Source organism: Sorex fumeus, unplaced genomic scaffold (genome assembly GCF_029834395.1).
Source record: "Sorex fumeus unplaced genomic scaffold, SorFum_2.1 ptg000009l, whole genome shotgun sequence".
NCBI lineage: Eukaryota > Metazoa > Chordata > Mammalia > Eulipotyphla > Soricidae > Sorex > Sorex fumeus.
Genome location: NW_026606066.1, coordinates 11452501 through 11474191, shown reverse-complemented (window position 1 = coordinate 11474191; position 21691 = coordinate 11452501). Strand labels below are relative to the sequence as shown.

The following is a 21691-nucleotide window of genomic DNA, read 5'->3' as shown; positions in this document are numbered from 1 at the left end:
GTTAATTTCATAGTTCTCTCAGCATTCCCTTATCTCAGTTATATCAGATTATCCTTTTAAAATATGAATGGAGGAGCTTTCCTTTAGCCAATTAAGATTGGCTCCTCTCCATTTATATGGATTTGCGCTACATTAACGTGATTCCTAGGATGAAGTAACCGTTTTCTATTTAAAAATTGCAGGATATTTTACTTCAGACAACATGGTGAAATTAATTCATACAATAGCCGATCACCGTGATGATGTCAACTGCTGTGCTTTCTCTTTTTCCCTCCTGGCAACTTGCTCCTTGGACAAAACAGTTCGCCTGTACTCCCTAAGTGACTTCACTGAACTGCCATATTCTCCGTTGTTGTTCCACACCTACACTGTCCACTGCTGCTGTTTCTCCCCTTCAGGACATGTTTTGGCTTCATGCTCCACAGATGGTACAACTGTCCTGTGGAATACTCAGAGCGGACAGATATTGACGGTGATGGAACAGCCCAGTGGGAGCCCTGTGAGAGTTTGCCGCTTTTCCCCAGACTCCACTTGTTTGGTATCAGGCGCAGCGGATGGAACCATTGTTATGTGGAATGCACAGACATATAAGTTACATAGGTATGAATACTTAAACCATTTCTTTCTAATCCCGTTAACATGTCGACCACATACACAAAAAAGCAGAATATTTTAATGACTTGAATGAAAAAGCAGGTACTTTTCAGACATTATGAGGAAAAATATTTTGCTATATTTTCTGAAGATCATAAAAATAAGTGCTTAATGTGATGCTTATAGCAGATTTTCTTGGTCCCAAGCATTTTAAAGTTCTAATGTTTTTAGAAATAAGGCTTCATCTGTAGCAAAATGAAAGTTTTAATATTACTGATTCAGTAATATTTAGCTTTATTTTTGTCACTTGTGTCTCAGGAGTTCTGAATAATAAAGTAATATTAGGATGTTGATGAGATGCCCAGCTATTTCCTGATAAGGATTCTACCATGAAAAAAGAACACTGTGATTAATATAGCATGTATTATCATTTCTAAAAAAGTATCCCACAGTTCTCTAAAGAAATATACATGATTCAGTTTGTACAGATAGGGCTCTTTTGCTACTTACTATTAAAAATAGGAACTTTTATGTGTTTATGTTGTGGTAACATATATATGATATAAAATTTGCTATTTTGACTATATAGTTCAGCAATATTAATTACTTTATAATTGGTAACTTTTAAAAATGTATGATTTAATTAAAATAGACTAATTTCAGCAAGGATAAGCAATTGTTGCTCATTTCAATCTTTGGGTGGAAGAAAGTGATATGTTTTGTGATGTTAATAAACATTTTTAAAAGAAAAAAGCTCAGGATGGAATTTGATATAAGAGAAATGCAGTTATCAGCTGAGAAATCTTTCTTTTCATTTATCAGTTGATAAATTCTACCTCTATGACATTACTTCACTAATCATGAAATTATTGATGTAAAATAATACTCAGCAATAGGGTAAAGCACTGTTTGGGACACTGATGCACTGATGGTTAGTTTTTTTTTTTTTTCTTTTGGGGTCAAACCTGGCAATGCTCAGTAGTTATTCCTGGCTCTGCACTCAGGATGCAGGGAATCAAACCCAGGTTGGCCAAGTGCAAGGCAAACGCCATACCCGCTGTGCTATTGCTCCAGCCCGATGGTTAGTTTTTATTTGCTTGTTTTTCTTAATTAAGGAAATATCAGCACAATTCTTTATCATCTCAAGATTATTTGTTTTTGAGTTTGGGGCCACACCTAGCTATGCTTAGGACTCACTCATGGCTCTGCTTGCAGGGATCACTCCTGGCTGGCTCAGGCATCCATACAGGGTGGCAGGGATCAAATCTGGGTCAGTCACATGCAAGGCAAAAGCCTTACTGCCTGTCCATGGCCCCATCCAAGATGATTCTTCACAAGCTTCTTCACAGCATTTCACAGCATTTTCTTTTCCTAAACAATTCATAATTTCACATGAGGTGAAAGACCTTAATACTGTGTCTGAATGATTTTAATACAAAAATTGAAAGTATTTTTGACTCCAGTAATTTAAAAAAATTTTCTTAAAAGCGGTAACTTTTTAAAAATTGCTTCTGAATGTAGTTAATATTGTTGCTTGTCTTATGGAAAAGTATGAAAATATGTGGACTGTTTTCCAAAGCCTGTTATTTAGGTTTGAGCATATTAGTTAAAATAATGCTTAAATTTTCTTTAGTCTTCAGAAAGACAGTTATAACAACATTGAATTTATTTCTGTAGGCATCATCCTTTCTCTCTAGTTCTGTGATAGCTTTCAATCCTTTTTACTATATCAAGCTGCTATTAGAGTTAATAATGTAAAATAAAAGATATTTTGAAATAAAAACCACTTTCTTTTTTTTTCTTTTGCTTTTATTTCAGATATGGTAGTGTTAAGGATGGCTCCTTAGTGGCCTGCACATTTTCTCCTAATGGAAACTTCTTTGTCACTGGCTCCTCATGCGGAGATTTAACAGTGTGGGATGATAAAATGAGGTGTCTGCATAGTGAAAAAGCCCATGATCTTGGAATTACCTGCTGCGATTTTTCCTCACAGCCTATTTCTGGTTTGTTACTTCACTCTTTTAAGCACTAGTAATTTCTTTTTGAAATTTGCATATGACTTGTAGCTCTTTCATTCATTTTCATTTCATCATTGGTGAAACGAAGCCCCTTTAATTCATTCCTTTTAAGGAATCATCCTCCTTTATCTTTTTTGATCAAAATAGAATCAGTCATGAAAAAAGAGGGATTTTAGGTTTTTTTTTATATGAAGGAGATGATTCAGTTTGGCACAGTAGATCTGGATTCCTAAAAAATGGTAATTTAGAGGACTTTACCCCATTGGTTTTATGTGATTTTTAAATCAGAATATTGGTACTTGATGTAAAATTTTTAATTGTGATTTTCAAGAAATATTTTGTAGAGGTTACATTTTTCATTTACCATTAATATTTGAAGTACCAAAATTTTAATATATTTTATAATGCAGTTAGAGTTCAGAAAAAGAAGAGCCAAAAGCTTCTAAATAGAGACTCGGTTTTAAATAGATAATTGTAAATAGAAGTTTCCTCATAATTTTACTTTATATACTAGGATTTGCTCGAGCAGGCCCAGTAACGTCTCCATTGGAGACTTTGTTGTTACTGTATCTGGCATATCGAATACTCTCGGTAGCTTGCCGGGCTCTCCGAGAGGGGCGGAGTAATCGAACTCGGGTCGGCCATGTTGGCTGCGTGCAAGGCAGACGCCCTACCCACTGTGCTATCGCTCCAGCTTTACTATATACTAGGATAGAAGTTTCAGTTTAGCTTGGTTCAGTCTTGTTACCATACCAGTGCAATTCTGTGAGTTACAAATGTAAATTAACATTTTTCTAGTCATAGGTGAAATTAATCCTAATGACGAATTATTTTGCCCAGTTTATCTAAAATATCTTATAACTAGTATTCCGTAAAGTTAGGAAATATCACTTTCCATTAATTCTAAGACTTTGAAATCCACTGTATACATTATGTCTCATCTCAGCTAGGCAGGTATGGCTTGGCAGTCCTGTTTCAAACCCAATAGTGGCTGATTAAAGTAAGATAAAGAGAAAATACCAAATCCAAAATATATAGCCTATTAGTACCTTCCGTGGTCTGTTTTCCTGCCTCATATCACATTTGATCTCATGCATTCTCTTGCCATCTTTCATTGCTTATATATTACTAATTTTTTCAAGGGTTTACTCTTCACTATCGCTCCTCTTCACTGGGCTGGAGCCATAGCACAGCGGGCAGGGTGTTTGCTTTGCACCTGGCCAACCTGGGTTCTATTCCTCTGTCCCTCTCGGAGAACCTGGCAAGCTACCGAGAGTATCCCGCCCACACAGCAGAGCTTTACAAGCTCCCCGTGCCATATTCGATATGTCAAAAACAGTAACAACAAGTCTCACAATGGAGATGTTACTGGTGCCTGATTGAGCAAATCGGTGAACAACGGGAGAACAATGCTACAGTGGCTCACTTGGTTCACTCTTAATCATCCTGTTAAATTTACTTTAGGTGGCCCCTTCTTGTTCGTTCTTACTGCCTGCTTTCATATAAAGCCTTTTGATATAATCATTTGTTGTTAATACCTCTTTTTCCCCTGTTGTTCTTGGGCTACACCTGGCTGTGCTCAGGGCTTACTCTTGGCTCTGTGGCTAGGGATCACTCCTGGTGGTTGGTGTTCAGGGGATCTCATATTGGAGTTAAAACCTCGGTTGGCCATGTGCAAGGCAATGGGGCCTTACTCAATATACTCTCTCTAGCCCTTTATTTTTTCTTTCACAGTACTTAGAAAAATATCACAATGTTAAATTATATGAATTATCATTAATAGTGTATTTTTTATTAGATTATAAGGTCAGTCAGAATTGGACCAGGTGTCTTTTATTTTCACAATAGACATTGAAATGCGGATTAGTAAATTGACTCTTAGTGAAGTGCTGAATTTTTTTTAACTTTTAGCATCATGGAGAAAATTACTATATATATATTTTAATCTGAACCCATTATAATTCTAAATTCTTTACCTCATCTTGATAATTTATTCATTTAATATTTGTTGTACCATTCTGACCAGTTGTTAACAGAAGAACAGTTTCTGTGGCACCTGCTTTAAACATTATAGACTCTCAATGAATCTTTTTCTTATAAATAAAAGAAGATTTAGGTCTTTTTAATTTAAGTTAACTGAAAATTGGTTTTAATAAGAATAGCATTTTTCCTTAGTTAATATTAGAGTAAACTAAAGGGTAAATATTGCCTGTCTTTAGACGAGTCTGCTACTGATTGGGCCTGGTGCAGAGAATTCTCAATGAGATGCTAAAATAGTGAAGCAATTATATCCCTATGGGATAGGAATGGGGTTTTGGCTCAGAGCACTTTCCTTGTATGCAAGAGACCAGGATTTAATCCGAAGTGCCACAGCTCACCAACCCCACCAACCACACACTTGTAAAATTTAGAGCAGGGCTGGAGTAAAAGCATTTGCCTTGCATGTGGCTGACCCTGGCTTGATCCTTGGCACCACATAGAGTACCCGTGGATACTTTTGGGAGTGACTCCTGAGCACTGCTGTATGTGAACCCCCAAAACAAAAACATTTATTTCAAAGTTATAGTTCTCAGTATGATACCAATCTATGTCTTTTCTTAGTTTCTGTAGTTCTACCTCTGTTGAATTTAGTTTTAACCTCTGAAACTGACCTGTGCGTTAAAAGTGACACAGGTATTTGTGGGAATGATGGTATTTTCTATAGACAAAATATATTATTTGTTTTAATTCGATATTTGTTACTATTTGTAAATATGAAATTGACATTGCTGTCCTTCATGTTGTTTTGTTTAAGTGAGGAAAATAATCCTGTTTGCTCCTGAAGGAAAAGTTTGATTAACATTATAATTTAAATATTTTTTCCAGAAAAATAATATATTAAATGCGAGCATAGGCATATTACAAGTTCCTTAATTTTCCATTTCTCTAACTGAATTGACTTCAAATGATTTACAGCTCAGAAGCAATGAAAACAGTATTTTCTACAAGTATCAATATGTGGAGAGAGACCTAGCCTATAAAAAAAGTGCTTAATGTTGCACTGGCATAAAATTCATGTAGTTAAACTGGGCAGCAATAATAATTGAAATGAAACTGATTAGTATTAGCAGAAAATGGGCTAAATGTTGAGGGTGAGGGTTCTATGTGTGCAAGTAAATATATATCATTTTATAATGCGCATATATTGAAAAGGGATATATTTGTATGTGCATGATCGGTAAACATACCTATAATTTGTGACTGGCCGTTCACATAGACATTTATTTAAAAACAAACATCAAACCTCAACTGTAAAATATCTTTTTTTTAAATCATTGACGTTATACTGTTCATTGTTCTGCAGCATTTAAATATAGCTGTTTGTCAACTTTCTGTAGCTTTCACAGCTATAGCATAACGGTAAGCCTAGCATTCCATAAAGAATAACAAATAAGATTTGAGTGCGGTGTTTTGCCAGGAAAACAGGATGATCTCACTCATCTGGAATCTAGAGATTGGAATTAGAGAATAGATCATACTGAAAGACAAACCTTGGGGTGTTAGGATACAAAACCAATTACCAAACAGTGGGGGGCAGAGAAGGGAGGCCGATAAGACCTGACTAGACTAAAGAGGGATAGTGGAGGGACATGGGCACTTTGATGGCAGTGGAGTGTAGGGGTTTTGCGTGCAAGCACCATAAACATTAACACTATTTTAGCTACCTAAATGATAATAAAAATTACAGTATCCAGCACGGCCACAGCCCCAGAAGCACAAGGGCTTAATGCAGAACCCAGAAGCTTGGAGCAGAAAAGTGAACGGACTATGCATTGATCCAGGCCATCAAGTCTGCCGGAGGGGAAAGGGTGTTGCCCCATTCGCCCTCTCCTCTCTGGAAAGAAAGATGGCGGCCACATGGGAGCCTTGTGGACAGCAGGTATGAGCCGGGAGTGTGGGGGCGACTAAAACCTCATGGGAAGGGGGGCGTTCCGGTCCGCCCTTCATGCCCTACCGAGGCCACCAGTTGCCCCCACGAGCGGCTCTCCAGCACGGCCACAGCCCCAGAAGCACAATGACCTAATGCAGAACCCAGCAGCTTGGAGCAGAAAAGTGAAAGGACTATGCGTTAATCCAGGCAATCATTTCTGCCCAGAGGGGAAAGGGTGTTGCTCCCTTCCACCCTCCTCCCTCTGGAAAGAAAGATGGCGGCCACATGGGAGCCTTGTGGACAGCAGGTATGAGCCGGGGGTGTGGGGGCGACTAAAACCTCATGGGAAGGGGGGCGTTCTGGTCCGTCCTTCACGCCCTACCGAGGTCACCAGTTGCCCCCCGCGAGCGGCTCTCCAGCACGGCCACGGCCCCAGAAGCACAAGGACTTAATGCAGAACCCAGCAGCTTGGAGCAGAAAAGTGAACGGACTATGCATTGATCCAGGCCATCAAGTCTGCCGGAGGGGAAAGGGTGTTGCCCCATTCGCCCTCTCCTCTCTGGAAAGAAAGATGGCGGCCACATGGGAGCCTTGTGGATAGCAGGTATGAGCCGGGAGTGTGGGGGCGACTAAAACCTCATGGGAAGGGGGGCGTTTCGCTCCGCCCTTCACGCCCTACCGAGGCCACCGGTTGCCCCCCGCGAGCAGCTCTCCAGCACGGCCAGGACTCCAGAACACAGAAACCAATTTCTTAACTATCTGACTTTCAGTAGAAATACTTCCAGGGTCAATAGATAAAAGAGCAGAAATCCAAAACCAACATTTAATTCTTGAACCCAGCCGTAGAAAGCAAATCACTTCACAATGCTTTTTCAGCATGTCTGATTTGGGTGGGGGGTAAACTCTAAATAATAGTGGTGAATCTTTTATTGAAACAATGAATCTAATCAAAGCAGATAGAGTGTTAACTAGAATTCATCTGCCTCACAGGGACGGGGAGGGGTGGGGGGTGGGCTTTTATTGGGGTTCTTCATGGTAAAAAATAAGTATTGGTAAAGGGAAATGTGTTTGATATTTACATGACTGAGACATAAACCTGAAAGCTTTGTAACCTTTCCCACAGTGATTCAATAAATAAAAAAAAAAAATTACAGTAAAATTAATACAATAAAAAAAACCTAAAGAGGGCCAGCAAGATCACTGTATGGGACTGAGGGCATACTTTGTATGCATCTGGGTTTCTTCCCTGGAGCATTGAGCCAGGTGTAGCTTCTTACCACTCTTGAGGAAGGGTGTGATCCCTAAACAAAGACAGTGATTAAATCTTGAATTGTTTATCCTTATCCACATCTCTCTGAGGAGGATATACTTTGGCCAGAACTTTGCTACAAAAACTTTCTTCCTACAATGAAGTGTTCCATGGAGTTAGAAAAAATTTCAGTGAATGGAGGTTAATTTGTTGGATGTAAGTAAAAGTATGTTTTCAAAAAGACAAACCATATTAAAAATGCACATATTGGGACCTGGAGAGATAATCCAGCAGGTAAGTTGCCTTGTAGGTAGCCACCTGGGTGCTATCTCCAGCATCCTGTTTGGTCCCCTGAGCACTTCCAGGAATGATCTCTGAGCATTGCCAGGTGTGAACCCAAAATAACAACAAAAAAAGCACATAACTCACATATTTAGGGAATCTCTGATTTAAATGAATAGAATTTACAGATATCAATATAAATAAACAGGTTTTTAGGCCTTTTATAGTTTAATTTTTATTGTGTATTTGTATTTAATGATTAAAAAATTTATATTTTTTAGATGGAGAACACGGTCTTCAGTTTTTTCGTTTGGCAACATGTGGTCAAGATTGCCAGATCAAAATTTGGGTTGTTTCTTTTACCCATACTTCAGGTAGGTGTCAACTTGTAATTTCTTCAAGTGATTTGTGATCATATATTTTATTTTAATCTTTTTTACCTGAGGAATTTTTTTTAAGAAACTATTTATTTATTTTTTCCCCATTTTGGGTCACACCTGGCAATGCACAGGGGTTACTCCTGGCTCTGCACTCAGGAATTACTCCTGGCGGTGCTCAGGTGACCATATGGGATTCTGGGAATCGAACCCGGGTTGGCCACGTGCAAGGCAAACGCCCTACCCACTGTGCTATTGCTTCAGCCCCTACCTGAGGAATTTTTGATATTTAAAATAACCAAAAGTTAATTTTTACTGGCTAAAGAGATAGTATAGGGGTTAAGATGCTGCCTTGCTTATGATCTATCTCCATGTGATCTCTGGCACTGCATGGTCCTCAGAGCACAGAGCTTGATGCAGTTTCCACCAGCATTGGGCCGTCTACCCTACTTAAAAAAAGAAAAAAAAGAAAAAAAGAAAAACGAGACCCACATTGCCAGGCTGAGTATTCCCAGTAGTGACCTGGGTTCCTCTAGCTGGAGATGACATAAGGAAAGTTTTTAACAATTTTTTTGGGGGGTGGGCAGAGAAATAGCTCAGTGGACTGGAAGACATGATTTGCATGCCGGTGACTTGGTTTTGATTCTTGCTCCCATACTGTTTCCGGGGTGACCCATGAGCATGATCAGAAATAGCTCCAGAGGTTTGCTGGCCCCAAATCCCCGACTGCCAAAAGTTTTAAGAGCTTTCAAAGTAATACGTATGCATGATTTAAAAATTGGATGCTCAATGTTGATTTTGATTTTACCCTCGCCACACGAATTCCAGCTTTCAGGGGTAACCAATCACTTTATGTTTATCTTTTAAAATTATTCTGTTGACTTTTATTTTCTATAAGTGTACTTATGCCACCATATGTTCTTTCATTTAATTGTTGTTTTGATTTGGGGGTCACATCCAGTAATTCCCAGAGGCTACTTCTGGCTCTATGCTTAGGGGTGACTCTCGAATTTTGCTCGAAGGGCCTTTGTGCCTGGGATTAAACCAGGGTTGGTTGTGTACAAGCTCTCAACCCTACCCTAAATTCTCTTTCTGTCCCCTATACAACTGCATTTTAAAATGTATTCACTGTAATTATTGTGTCTGATGATGTGTAGATCTTTCCATGGGGAATTGGATTTCTTCAGGTGTCCCTTCAGTTGGGAAACTTGTGTCACTTAATTGTGTGATACAATATAGCTTCATAGTAGTCTAAAATAATTTGTTCTCCACTATTCTCTCTTTTCATAATGGCCTCCATCTTGATTGTCTCTACATTTTTCCTACTATATGAAAAAACTAGTTTTTCTGTTTTCCAGCTTTTGAATTTATGTGTGTGTGTGTGTGTGTGGTGGGGGAAAGGGGGCGAGCACACTGGCCAGTGCTCAGGGTTCACTGTAACATTTAGCAGAGGTTACTCCTGGGAGGCTCAGGGGACCATACAGGGAGCCGGAATTGAACCTAGGCCGGCACTTGCAATGTCAATACCTTACCTACTGCATCTCCATCCAATGCTATCCTTTGAATTTTTTTATCCCATCTATTTCCTTTTTAAAAGTACGTCATCTTTTGTAGCCTTTTATGAAAGCAAGATCCTCTCAAAACTCTTTGGATAAAATGTTAAGTTTTGTCCAAAATAAAATTTATGTGAGCCAGAGAAGTAGTATAGGGGTTAAGGGGATGCTCTGCTTGTGACTAACCCCAGGTCAATCCCCAGTACCACATACAATCCCCCAGGCATGTCATGAGTGATCCCTGAACACAGAGCCAGAAGTGGGCCCTGAGTACAGCTGGCCTTTAACTTTTTTTTGTCGTCTTTTTTGTGACAAGGGTGGGTGGGGTGCATATCTGGAAGTGCTCAGGGAGTACTCCTGGCCTTATACTCAGGAATTACTTCTGATGGTGCTCAGAGTGCTGGGGATCAAACCTGGGTTAGCCACATGCAAGGCAGGCTCTTTACCTGCTGTGCTATTGCTCTGGTCCTAATTTACAGCTAATTAGATTTCAACTTTGTTACATTTTGAGTACTAGATATAGAAGTTACCTTTAGTAATTATTTGCTTTTTGGCCCTACCTGCCTTATTTTTACTGTGTTAAGTAGTTTTAATTTTCTTATTTACATAGGTCAAAATCATATTGTAATCACTGATTGGACTTTTCTGATTTATTTTCTTTTTTACGTATAATTTAAAATTTTATTTTCATAAAGTTGTTCACAATAATTGTTTACATTCAATATTTAAACACCAGTCCCACCACCAATACACTTTCCCATCACCATTATTTTGAATTTTCCGACCACCACCCAAGCCTGCCCCATAGACAGATGCTAAATAATTTATTTTGTATTGCTTGTTATGAATAGTAAGAAATGTCGTGTGGCAGCAAAAGCACCCATATGCTCCTGGAATCCTAAAATTTTTAATTATTTGGGGTCTAAAGGCATCTTTGTGGAATGCTGCTTTCTTCCAAGACTCATTTGTGAGTCTTTAAATTGTGGCTGTTAACGCGCTTGAATGGTGCCCAGAGGCAGTTCTTGGGCCTGACTGCCAGGGAACTGGAAGAGTAGGGAGATGGGGGGAGGTTGCTCATCCCTGATTCCTTGAGCCTGGAGTTTTCAGTCACTAGTCCCGCATACCTGGGTTTTTCAGCAGATTCATTTTCATGCATGGGGGGCTTAGGATGAACCTGTGAAGGTTGGCCATGAGCATGACAGCGATTGGGTTCTGGAGGTTTGCAGCTGCCAGGGTTCATTTGGGGCAGGCAGAGGGACACACCTGCCCCCACCCCCCTCCAAGGTGCCCCAGTCAGCCTGGCTTGGGGTGGGGAGCCATCTCTGTGGTGTGCTGCTCTCTTCCGAGATTCATTTGTGAGTTTTTGAATATGGCCATTAATGTGTTAAAATGGCCTGATTTTTATCTCTTTTGAGATCTATTTCTGGGTCTCTGAAGCACGGCCAATAAATGAGCTTCTATAGCTGAGCCAGAGGTGATTTGTGGGCGTGACTCTCACATACCTAACTTTTGGTCATTTAATATCTCAGGAAACTTGGTCCCAAATTGTTGTGATTTGGCCAGAGGCACAGTGGCAATTTTGGGGTATCAGGAAGCCTGAAGTTACTATTAGGCTGCTGATGCACTCATCGTGCAGGTACAGGTTGACCTGCTGGGCGGCATCATACTCCCAGACACTGCTTGCTTTTAAGCATCATTCCTATACTTGATTTTGTGAGTCTTTTAAATTATAGGCATTTTTGATCAGTATGATATTATAGTTTTAATTTGCATTTCTAATTAATTTCTAATTTCTCACACCTGGTGGCTGTAGTGCACAAGGCTTAGTCCTGGCTCTGTGCTGAAGAAGCACTCCTGTCAGGCTCAGGGGACCATATGGGATACTGGGGAGCAAACCTGGGTTGGCCATGTGCAAGGCCTTACCTATCCCAGCCCCAGTTTTTAAAATAGCTGATTAAGAAAACTAAAGGTGCTTGCTTCTTTTTAGGCATTGGGAAATTTTTATAAGTATACACAGAGTAAATATATCTATGTATCTATATGTATTACCAGCTGCTCAAATGTGTATGTGCATATATAGATATATTTATCATATATTTATTCAATGACAAGATATAGTTTAAGTTTCTTATTTAAAATTAAAAAATGATTTTTTAATTACCATTGATATATTATTTAATTTTACTAAATTAATCATCATTAATAAATTAGAGCACCCTATGCCCTCTGCCTTTTTACTCTCTCCAAACTGTGCTGAGCACACCATTTTATTTGCCTACTAATGAATGTTCAAAATCACTTAACTGTACTCAATATTTTGAGATACACAAGAATTTTTAAATGTGTCCCAAATTAATTTCCTTTAAGTAAATTAGTAAAATAACGGACTTAAAAATAAAATTCTGGGGCTGGAGTGATAGCACAGTGGGTAGGGTGTTTGCCTTGCACACGGCTGACCCCAGTTCAATTCCCAGCATCCCATATGGTCCCCTGAGCACTCCCCGGAGTAATTCCTGAGTGCATGAGCCAGGAGTAACTCTTGTGCATCGTCAGGTGTGACCTAAATAAATAAATAAATAATAAAAATAAAATAAAATTCTGGGGCCAGAGCAATACTACAGTAAGCAGGACAGTTGCCTTGCATGCGGCCAAACTGGGTTCCATCCCTAGCATACCAGGTGGTCCCCTGAGCCTGCCAAGAGTGATCCCTGAGTGCAAAGCCAAGAGTAAGCTCTGCACATAGCCAGATATGACGCTAAAACAAGTAAAATTCTACAGCCAGGGATGTAGAGCTCATGTTTGCCTACGTCAGACCCTAGGTTCAGTCCCCAGAAAACCACCCCTAGCCCCCGAAAAATTAAATTAAATTTTTGTTTATGGTTTAACCAAAATTAAATATGATTCACTTGTTAATTTTCTCAACTTGTTATTTGCAGGTTTTGAATTAAAATATAAAAGTACACTGAGTGGGCACTGTGCTCCTGTTCTGTCATGTGCTTTTTCTCATAATGGACGGATGCTAGTCTCGGGGTAAGCTATTTAAGAGTTTTAATTTCCTCAAACCATTTTGCTATGAAATAAAATAGATAAAAAGGCAAGTGCACAGCCCATAAACAGATTGCTAAATCGTGATGTACTATGATGTAATAAACCTGTATAATCACTGCACGGGTTTTATTAAAAAAAAAAAAGCACACACACACACACACACACACACACACACACACACACACACACACATACACACAAACTTGCTGATTCTGTTGCAGAAATCCTCCTCTTCCAAGTACCCATTGCTGATGACAGAAGCACAGGTCATAGGCAGTATTCCTATTTTCTTTTAAACTGACTAAAAACAAATCACACTTAGTGAATTAGTGTCTGACATCCTTTACTCCACATTATGTTTGTAGCATTAATATCACTGTAATAATTGTTGACTGTTGACTTTCCTTGCTGTGTAATAATACTGCATTGTTGCATGTATATACTATAATATCCATTTCAATCAGCATATAAGTATTTATACTTTAGAAGTGTTGTAATAATTATTTAAATATCTGAATCTCTTATGCACCTATTCATACATGCTTATGTTCTACATATATTAGAATATATTAGAAATGAAATTGCTATTATACAATTATTATATTTTCAGCTTTGGCAGGTAATGCTAAATTTTCCAGTGGTTGAATGCTCATTTAACAGTGCTTTTAAGCATCATCTCTATACTTGATTTTGTGAATCTTTTAAATTTTAGGAATTTTTGATCAGTATGCTGTATTATATTTTTATTTTGTATTTATTTGAAACAACTAAGTTAAATATTATAGAAGATTATGGGCCAAATATATGTCATCTTTAGTTAAGTACCTGTTCATGGTTCTTGTCATTTTCCTTTGGGTTAATCTTTATTATATATATGTATATTTGTGTACACACATATATATGTGTGTGTATCTATATACATATACACGTGTATATACATATACACGTGTATATGTATATGTGTATCTATATACATGTGTGTATGTGTGTTGTGTATGTGCTCTTCTTCCCTATTAGTCGTTTGTTACATAAGTTACATGTGTATATACATATACACGTGTATATGTATATGTGTATCTATATACATGTGTGTATGTGTGTTGTGTATGTGCTCTTCTTACCTATTAGTCGTTTGTTACATAAGTTTTTTTGATTTGCCTTTTCACAGTTTATAATTTCATTGTTGTCAGTTTCTTTATGTTCTCTGGCATGAATATATTTTCCTGTGTTATCTCCTAAAGCCTAGAGCCTTTATCATTTTTCCCTAAAATTTGATTTGTGGTATATGTGATAGGAATACAGTTTCACTTTTCCCATATGAATATTCGTGGTCCCAGCATTACATATTAAAAAGATCATTTTTTCTACCACTTTTGATATATATCTTGTTAGAAATTACTGACAATATCTGAATGTGTTTCTCAGCCTGCTGTTTTTCTGATTGCCCTTACTTTGATACGGTTGTTTTTCTAAGACTTAATATCTTTGGAGACTTCTAGCATTAGACATGCTCACATGAATTTCATAATTTAATTGCTCAATTGTCTCCAGTTTACTCCTTTATACATAAACCTGTTTGAATTTTATTTGGATTATATTGAATCTGATAAGTTGGTAGACTTGGCATCTTTCATTTTTATGATATTGAGTCTTTAATTCATACATATCGTATATTTGTCCATGTATTTTAATTTCGCTCAATTTTGAGTGGCTTTTAAGAAACAGCTTTTTCTAGCTCAGCAGTGAGTGTCATAAGAAAGCTTAATATCAGGACTAGAGTGATAATATTGCAGGTAGGGAGCTTGCTTTGCACATGACTGACTCAGGCTTGATTCCATATCTTCCCCCAAGCATCACCAGGAGTAATTCCTGAGTGCATAGCCAGGAGTAAACTCTAAGCATTAGTGAATGTGGCCCAAACCCCTCCCCCCCAATAAATATTAATATTAGCTTTCCAGTGGTACATAGTTTAGGTTGAAGAGATAGTACAGGGGATAAAAGCACTTGAGCAGATGTCCGCCATTCAGTTCCTGCGGAGTGATTCCCTGAACATCACTGAGTGAAGCTCCAAAAAGTAAAACAAAAACACTTCTCCAAAGCTCTCATCATCTGTTTTCTTATTGTTAGCTCTTTCTAAAGGGGAGGGGAATCATTCAGTGGTTCTTGGGACTACTTCTAGCTCCATATACTGGGGCTGTTTCCTGCTGTACCCTGTGGGACCGTGTGGTACTAGGAATCAAATGGGGTCCAGCATGAAAATCATGTGTATCAGTCCTTTGAGCTGCCTCTCTGATACCTCATATTATTTATTTTCCTGTACTCTCTACAATATTGTGAACAGTCCTGTTAAATAAGTCCATCCATTTTGCAACATCAAAGTGCAGCTGCAATTTGTTTAACAGTTCCTAAGTATTACATTGCATGAAATTAGATGCCTTATGAAAGTTTTAGTGAGGTTTGAGCAACCATGTCATCTGCTTTTTAAGTTTTAGGCTAAGTGTCAGGTTATGTGCAAATTACAAAACAGCCTAAAGAGGCTGGAGAGAGAGAGTACAGGGGCTAAGGCACTTGCTATAATGTGGCCAGGCCTGGTTTGATTTCCAGCACCACATCTAAACCCCTAGCATGCCAGGAATGATCTCTGAGCACAGAGCTAGGAGTAAGCCCTGTCCACAGCTAGGGGTGACCCCAAACCCAAAAAACCAAACCAAAGAAAACAACAACAACAACAACAACAACCCAACCCAGTAAACCCCCATAATCTTGGGGCCTGAACAACTGAATGATAGGTAGTACAGCTGGTAGGACGCTTGCCTTGCATGCAGCTGATTGGGGGTTTGATATCTGACATCCCATGGTACCCCAGGCCAAACCAGGAATGATCCCTGAGCACAGCTGGATGTGGCCTCACAACGAAACAAACAAAAAACTGGAAAACACTGTACAACCGCAAAACAAATCAAGTTTAACATGCTAATAGCAGATGATTGTTCAGGAAGTGTAAAATTTAAATATATAGGTTTTAGGATTACATAAGTTTTCATCCCAGTCCTGCCACTCACTACCTGTGTGATCTTGAACAAGCTCTAGTTTCATATCTTCTGACAGCTTTACTTTTCTGAATTATGAAATCAAGGGAAATTTTCATTTTATAAATTTTACAAATATAAGTTTATATGTAGTATATAATATATATGATACTGAATGTATAGTACATTTTAAGCATTATTTACTATTCATATCAGATAATACATAGTATATAATTAAAGGATTATAATTATATATATTATGTGGATAAAATGAGGACTAATAAGATTGTTAAGCTTGAATAGGAAAATAATAGGCAAGCATTTATTATTTCTTCCTTATTTCTTTTGTAAACTGTTTAATGAAGTTAATTTTCAAATTTAGTTATTTATCCTTTCTTAATAAAAGTTTGTACTTATGAATAAATACTTCATTGTAATATTAAAATGACTAGAAAACACTAACTTCAGCACTGGCGAGAACTCCAGTGAGTTGTGTGCTTTGCATGTGGAAGGATTTGGAAGGCAAGGATTGATACAGGGTCTGTATGGTCCCCTAAGCATTGCCAAGAATAACCCCTGAGCACAGAGATGGGAGTAGCCCAGAGGTATGACCCAAAAAACAAAACAGAAAAATAAACAAGGGCTAGGGAGATAGTAAAGCTCAGAGGGTGTTTGTTTTACAAGCAGTTAATCCAGGTTCAATTTCTGGCACCATGAAGGTCCCTTGGGCCCTGTCTGGAGTGATCTCTGATCACAGAGCCAAAAGTAAGCCCGGAGCACTGTGGGGTGTGGCCCAAACAATAACAAAACCCAACTAATTTTATAAATACTAGGCTTTGCTTTCGTAGAACATTTCACCTACAGTATACATTTTTTCTTTTAAAGGTCAGTTGATAAGTCTGTGATCGTGTATGATATTGTAAGTATTTAAAAGTTTGTCTGTGTGATCTATGTAAATTGTAAGCGTATTACACTACTGAACCTCAAGTTCAGTTAGGCAGTATGACAAAACACATACTACTTTTCTGTGTGTGCCCAAGAACATAACATACATTTTTAGAAGTGCTAAAATAGTTCTGCAAGTGGGATATTGATTCTGGGATAGGCCCTTAAACATTTCACTGATTTTTAAGATGGACACATGTTTACTCTGATTAAAAAAAAAAAAAGCTGTAGTCTCATGGATATTCAGTCTAAACTATTACATTAAGCTATTCTTAAAGTTTAATAATAGGCTATCTTAATATCAAAGGATTTAGTTATTTCAGGGCTTTTGGAAGGTATTGCTGAAAGTGTCATGGCTGGTTTAGAGACAAATATAAAGATGAAGGCATTATAATGGATTTGGAAAAATGGGAGTTTTGGACAGAGCCATGTGAATAAAGTTGCACAAGTATGAAGAAAAAGGAACACTTTATATATGTAATTGAAAATGTAGTTGATGAAAATAGTCTCCAACAGAAATCTATGTTGAATACAGCCTTATATTGATTGAGTTCAGGCTGCAGTAATCTCATCAAATCAAATGAGATATAAATCAACGTATAGTACGTGCAAGAAGGGTAAACTATTCCCTCACTAATCATTGCAAGTTCTGACATGTAACAGGAAAGAATACTCTTAAGTGAAATCATAGTAAAATTTTTATGGTATTTTATACTTGTAATCACTTAAATCACTTAACTTCCCGTTAGTCGTCGATTTGCTCGAGCGGGCGCCAGTAACGTCTCCATTTGTCCCTGTTGCGTGCTAGTGTAAATACTTGTAAACACAACATTATATTTTCTCCATAAAATAATGTTAAATACATTTAAATACATTTAGATGTGTGAATGGCCAGTTTAGTGTATTTAAAAGTGATTAATTTCTGCTCATTGGTCTCACAATGTGTATGATTCAAATACCATCGCCAATGTAATAGACATGTAGGTTATTGAATTGAAATAAATTAGCAAAAGTCAGGAGTTCAATAAACTGAAAATTTCAAGAAAATTGTCAGTGTACAATGTTGATGATTTAGAAATGTAAAATAAAAAACCAAATAATATTAAAATTGCTATTCTCTATTGAGTAATGCTTCAACTTATATTCGTGACTGATAATTTTAAAATACATAGCATATAAACAGTTGTGTCAAAGGAATCTTTATTAGTAGCCTTTTTTTCTTGCCTTAATTAAGACACAGCTGTTGTTGTTGTTTTCAGAATACTGAGAATATACTTCACTTGTTGACTCAGCACACCAGGTTTGAACTTAATCTCTCTTATTATTAATTCAGTTCAAAATTAGTACAAGAATAAATACATATAAGATGTTTTTATTATCCAGGTATGTCACAACTTGTGCATTTGCACCAAATAGCCTCTTACTTGCTACTGGTTCAATGGACAAAACAGTGAACATCTGGCAGTTTGACCCAGGAACACTTGCCCAAGGTTAGTAAAGTTAATAGATTTAGTCCAGTTAAATTTATTTTATCATTAAATTTAGAAATTCAGTAATTTTATATATATATTTTTTCATCATTCTCAGTAGTGTGTGGAGATCACCAGGGCTACTCCCTGGAGGCACTTGGAGGACCACTGGTACCAGGGATAAATGGGAGGCACTGCATGCAAGACAAGGATCTTATACCCTATAATATCTCTCTAGCCCTCCAGGAATGTTTTTATAAAGTACTAATATTGCTTTTCTCTGTATTAAGTCAAAATGCAAATTTAATATAATTAAAAAATTTTAAAGTCTCACATTCATTAAAGGTGATTTACACTAAAATTATATTTTGGGGTACACATTCATGTCTATTCTACCTCCTATACTTCAGTGATATTTATAATAGATTTTAGGATTTAATAATTAAATAATTATTCAAATAATATTTAATACACTTATTTAATAATAATATAATAGTGTTTGCCTTGCACGCGGTCGACCCAGGTTTAATTCCTCTGTCCCTTTCGGAGAGCCTGGCAAGCTACCAAGAGTATCCTGCCTGCCTGGCAGAGCCTGGCAAGCTACCGTGGCTTGTTAAATATGCCAAAAACAGTAACAAGTCTCTCAATGGAGACGTTACTGGTGCCCGCTCAAGCAAATCAGTGAATGGAGAACAGTGCTACAGTGCTAATAATATAATAATGACAATATCCCATATAACTTTTGAGATAAATGTAACCTGAAAATAAAGTAGAAATGGTAATTTTTGTTTTATTTTTGGTCTCAAGCAGGTTTACACAAAATTTTTTATGTGCATAGCTATCTGAAATAATGTTAATTTGCAGATAGTAGAGCAAATAGAATGCCTTTGCTGATAAGAATTTTACCTAATAAACACTGTTTTTAGGACTGAAAAAAAAGTTTTGGGAGACCAGTATTTCATGTCAGAATAGATATTTTATACAAAGTGTTATTTCTTCAAATGTTTTCAGTGTTATGTATTTTGAAATTTTCTAAAATTAAAGCAACACAGGGTCACGGTCACGGTCCTCCCATTGTTCATCGATTTGCTCGAGTGGGCCCAGTAACGTCTCCATTGGAGACTTTGTTGTTACTGTGTCTGGCATATCGAATACTCTCAGTAGCTTGCCGGGCTCTCCGAGAGGGGCGGAGGAATCGAACTCGGGTCGGCCATGTTGGCTGCGTGCAAGGCAAACGCCCTACCGCTGTGCTAGCAAAAAAAAGCAACACACAGATTTAAGAAAATTTCATCTACTTTGTAATTTAAAATGACAATGTTTATGAATAATTTTCATTTTGTCTGTGATTTCAATTAGCCTCTTCTTTTGTTTATTAAGCAAGAAGCACAGAATATCAACCTAAGCTGTTTACTGAAAATTGGTCAGAAGATGATGTCTCAACGTGGCTTTCTGCTCAAGGTTTAAAAGAACTCGTAGATATTTTCAAAATAAATAATATTGATGGAAAAGAACTGCTGACTCTTACAAAAGAAAGTCTGGCTGATGATTTGAAAATTGGTAAGATTAGTGTAAGATAAACAGTTTTAAAAGTGCCTTTCTTTAATTTATTCTGAGGTTTGATGCTATTAATGATTTACTTTTAATTTATTTTTATTTGGGGGCCATACCCAGCATAGCTTGGGGCTTATTCCTGGCTCTGCTCTCAGGGATCACTTTTGGAAGGTTTAGGGGACAACATGGGGTGCTGGGGATCGAACCTAGGTCAGCTACTTGCAAAGCAAACACCCTATCCGTTATACTTTCACTCTAGCCCCAATGGTTTACTTTTAATATTCTGTTATGCCTCTGAATAGAAGGACAATATTCTTTTATGTGACTATGGAACTATAAATGTTATATAACATTTCCTGGGGTACCAAAACCACTATTATAATTTTTAAAACATACATTCAAAACTTAACATATTTTAAATTAATTTTTATTGAATTATTATGAATTACCAAGTTACAAAGATATTTATGATTGGGTTTCAGGAGTACTTTGTTCCAACACCAATCCCTTCACCAGTGTCCACTACCCTACACCAATTGACATACATTTTACATACTATAAAACTTACCCTTTTAAGGGTCTGGGGCTTGCCATTCATATAGCCAACTCAGTGATCCCTGGGACCTCATATGATTCCCCAAGCCTGCCAAGGAGTGATCCTTGATAACTGCTGGATGTGACCCATTTCCCTTCCCCCAGTCATTCCCCAAAAGTTGCCCTTTTGACTAGAGTTCGAGTTCAGTGGTAGAGTGCAAGCATCACATCGATGAAGCCCTGGAATCAGTCCCTGGCACCATTCTCCCCCAACCTCCCAACTAATTTATAAAAATCCAAATAAAACTCATCATTTTGTATGTGTTATTTATGTATCATGCATCTGATGGGGATTTATTATTCAAATTCACCTAAAAGCACTCAATTAAAAACCAGTTACTTATTATCATTAGGTTGGTACAACTATCATCATTATCTAGTTCCTGGAACATTTTCATCATTTCAAAAAAGAAGCCTCACATCCATTAACAGGTACATCCTGTTAGTACATATTAGCACTTCATTTTTTTATGATTAATACTACATTGAATAAATTATCACTTTTTGCTTCTCTATGCATCAGTTGATTGAATTTAGATTGATTCCACTTTTTAGGTATTATGAATTGGTTTACAGAGTTTTATGTGGAGATGTTTTTGATAATCTTGGTTGCATATATAGTAGTGGAATCCATGGGCCATTCAGTGTCTATACATGATTTGAGGAATTCCCATGCTGCTTTACAAAGAAGCTGTGCTCTTCTGTGTTTTCTTAAGCAGTATATAAAGATTCCAACAGGTTTATTTTTCTGACTCTGATAAAGTTACCTCATGACGATGTTGGGTTTTCATGTGCTTTATTAGCAGTTTGTTCTCTTTGGAGAAATGTCTATTCAGATAATTTGCCTATCCGAAAAATTGGGTTTATTTTTGTCATTCAATGCTTTCATGTGAATTTTGATACTAAATCATTATCAGATATATGATACATAAGTATTCTCTTCCACCCTCCTCCCTCTCCCCCAATCCCATGGCTGGGGTCTAACCCAGGGCCTCACACCTTCAGAGCAAATGCTCTCCCACTGAGCTACTCCCTTTCCCCTGCACTTAATTCTTTTGTTGAACCTGGGGCC

General features: G+C 37.5%; 1 protein-coding gene across 4 annotated transcripts in view; it reads left to right on the top strand.

The window, feature by feature from the left end:
- Positions 1–21691, top strand: part of WDSUB1 (WD repeat, sterile alpha motif and U-box domain containing 1) — a 42248-nt gene that overhangs the window by 3409 nt on the left and 17148 nt on the right. For 2 of the 4 annotated variants that reach the window (XM_056110319.1, XM_056110320.1), the window contains exons 2-9: positions 183–600; positions 2413–2597; positions 8335–8427; positions 12920–13013; positions 16946–16979; positions 18265–18305; positions 18389–18495; positions 19852–20031. In XM_056110319.1, the coding sequence (XP_055966294.1) occupies positions 203–600; positions 2413–2597; positions 8335–8427; positions 12920–13013; positions 16946–16979; positions 18265–18305; positions 18389–18495; positions 19852–20031 (1132 nt within the window). In that variant the 5' untranslated portion in view covers positions 183–202. Of the gene's footprint in view, positions 1–182; positions 601–2412; positions 2598–8334; positions 8428–12919; positions 13014–16945; positions 16980–18264; positions 18306–18388; positions 18496–19851; positions 20032–21691 lie in introns of those variants that run through there. The other 2 variants (XM_056110321.1, XM_056110322.1) reach the window with 2 other exon arrangements.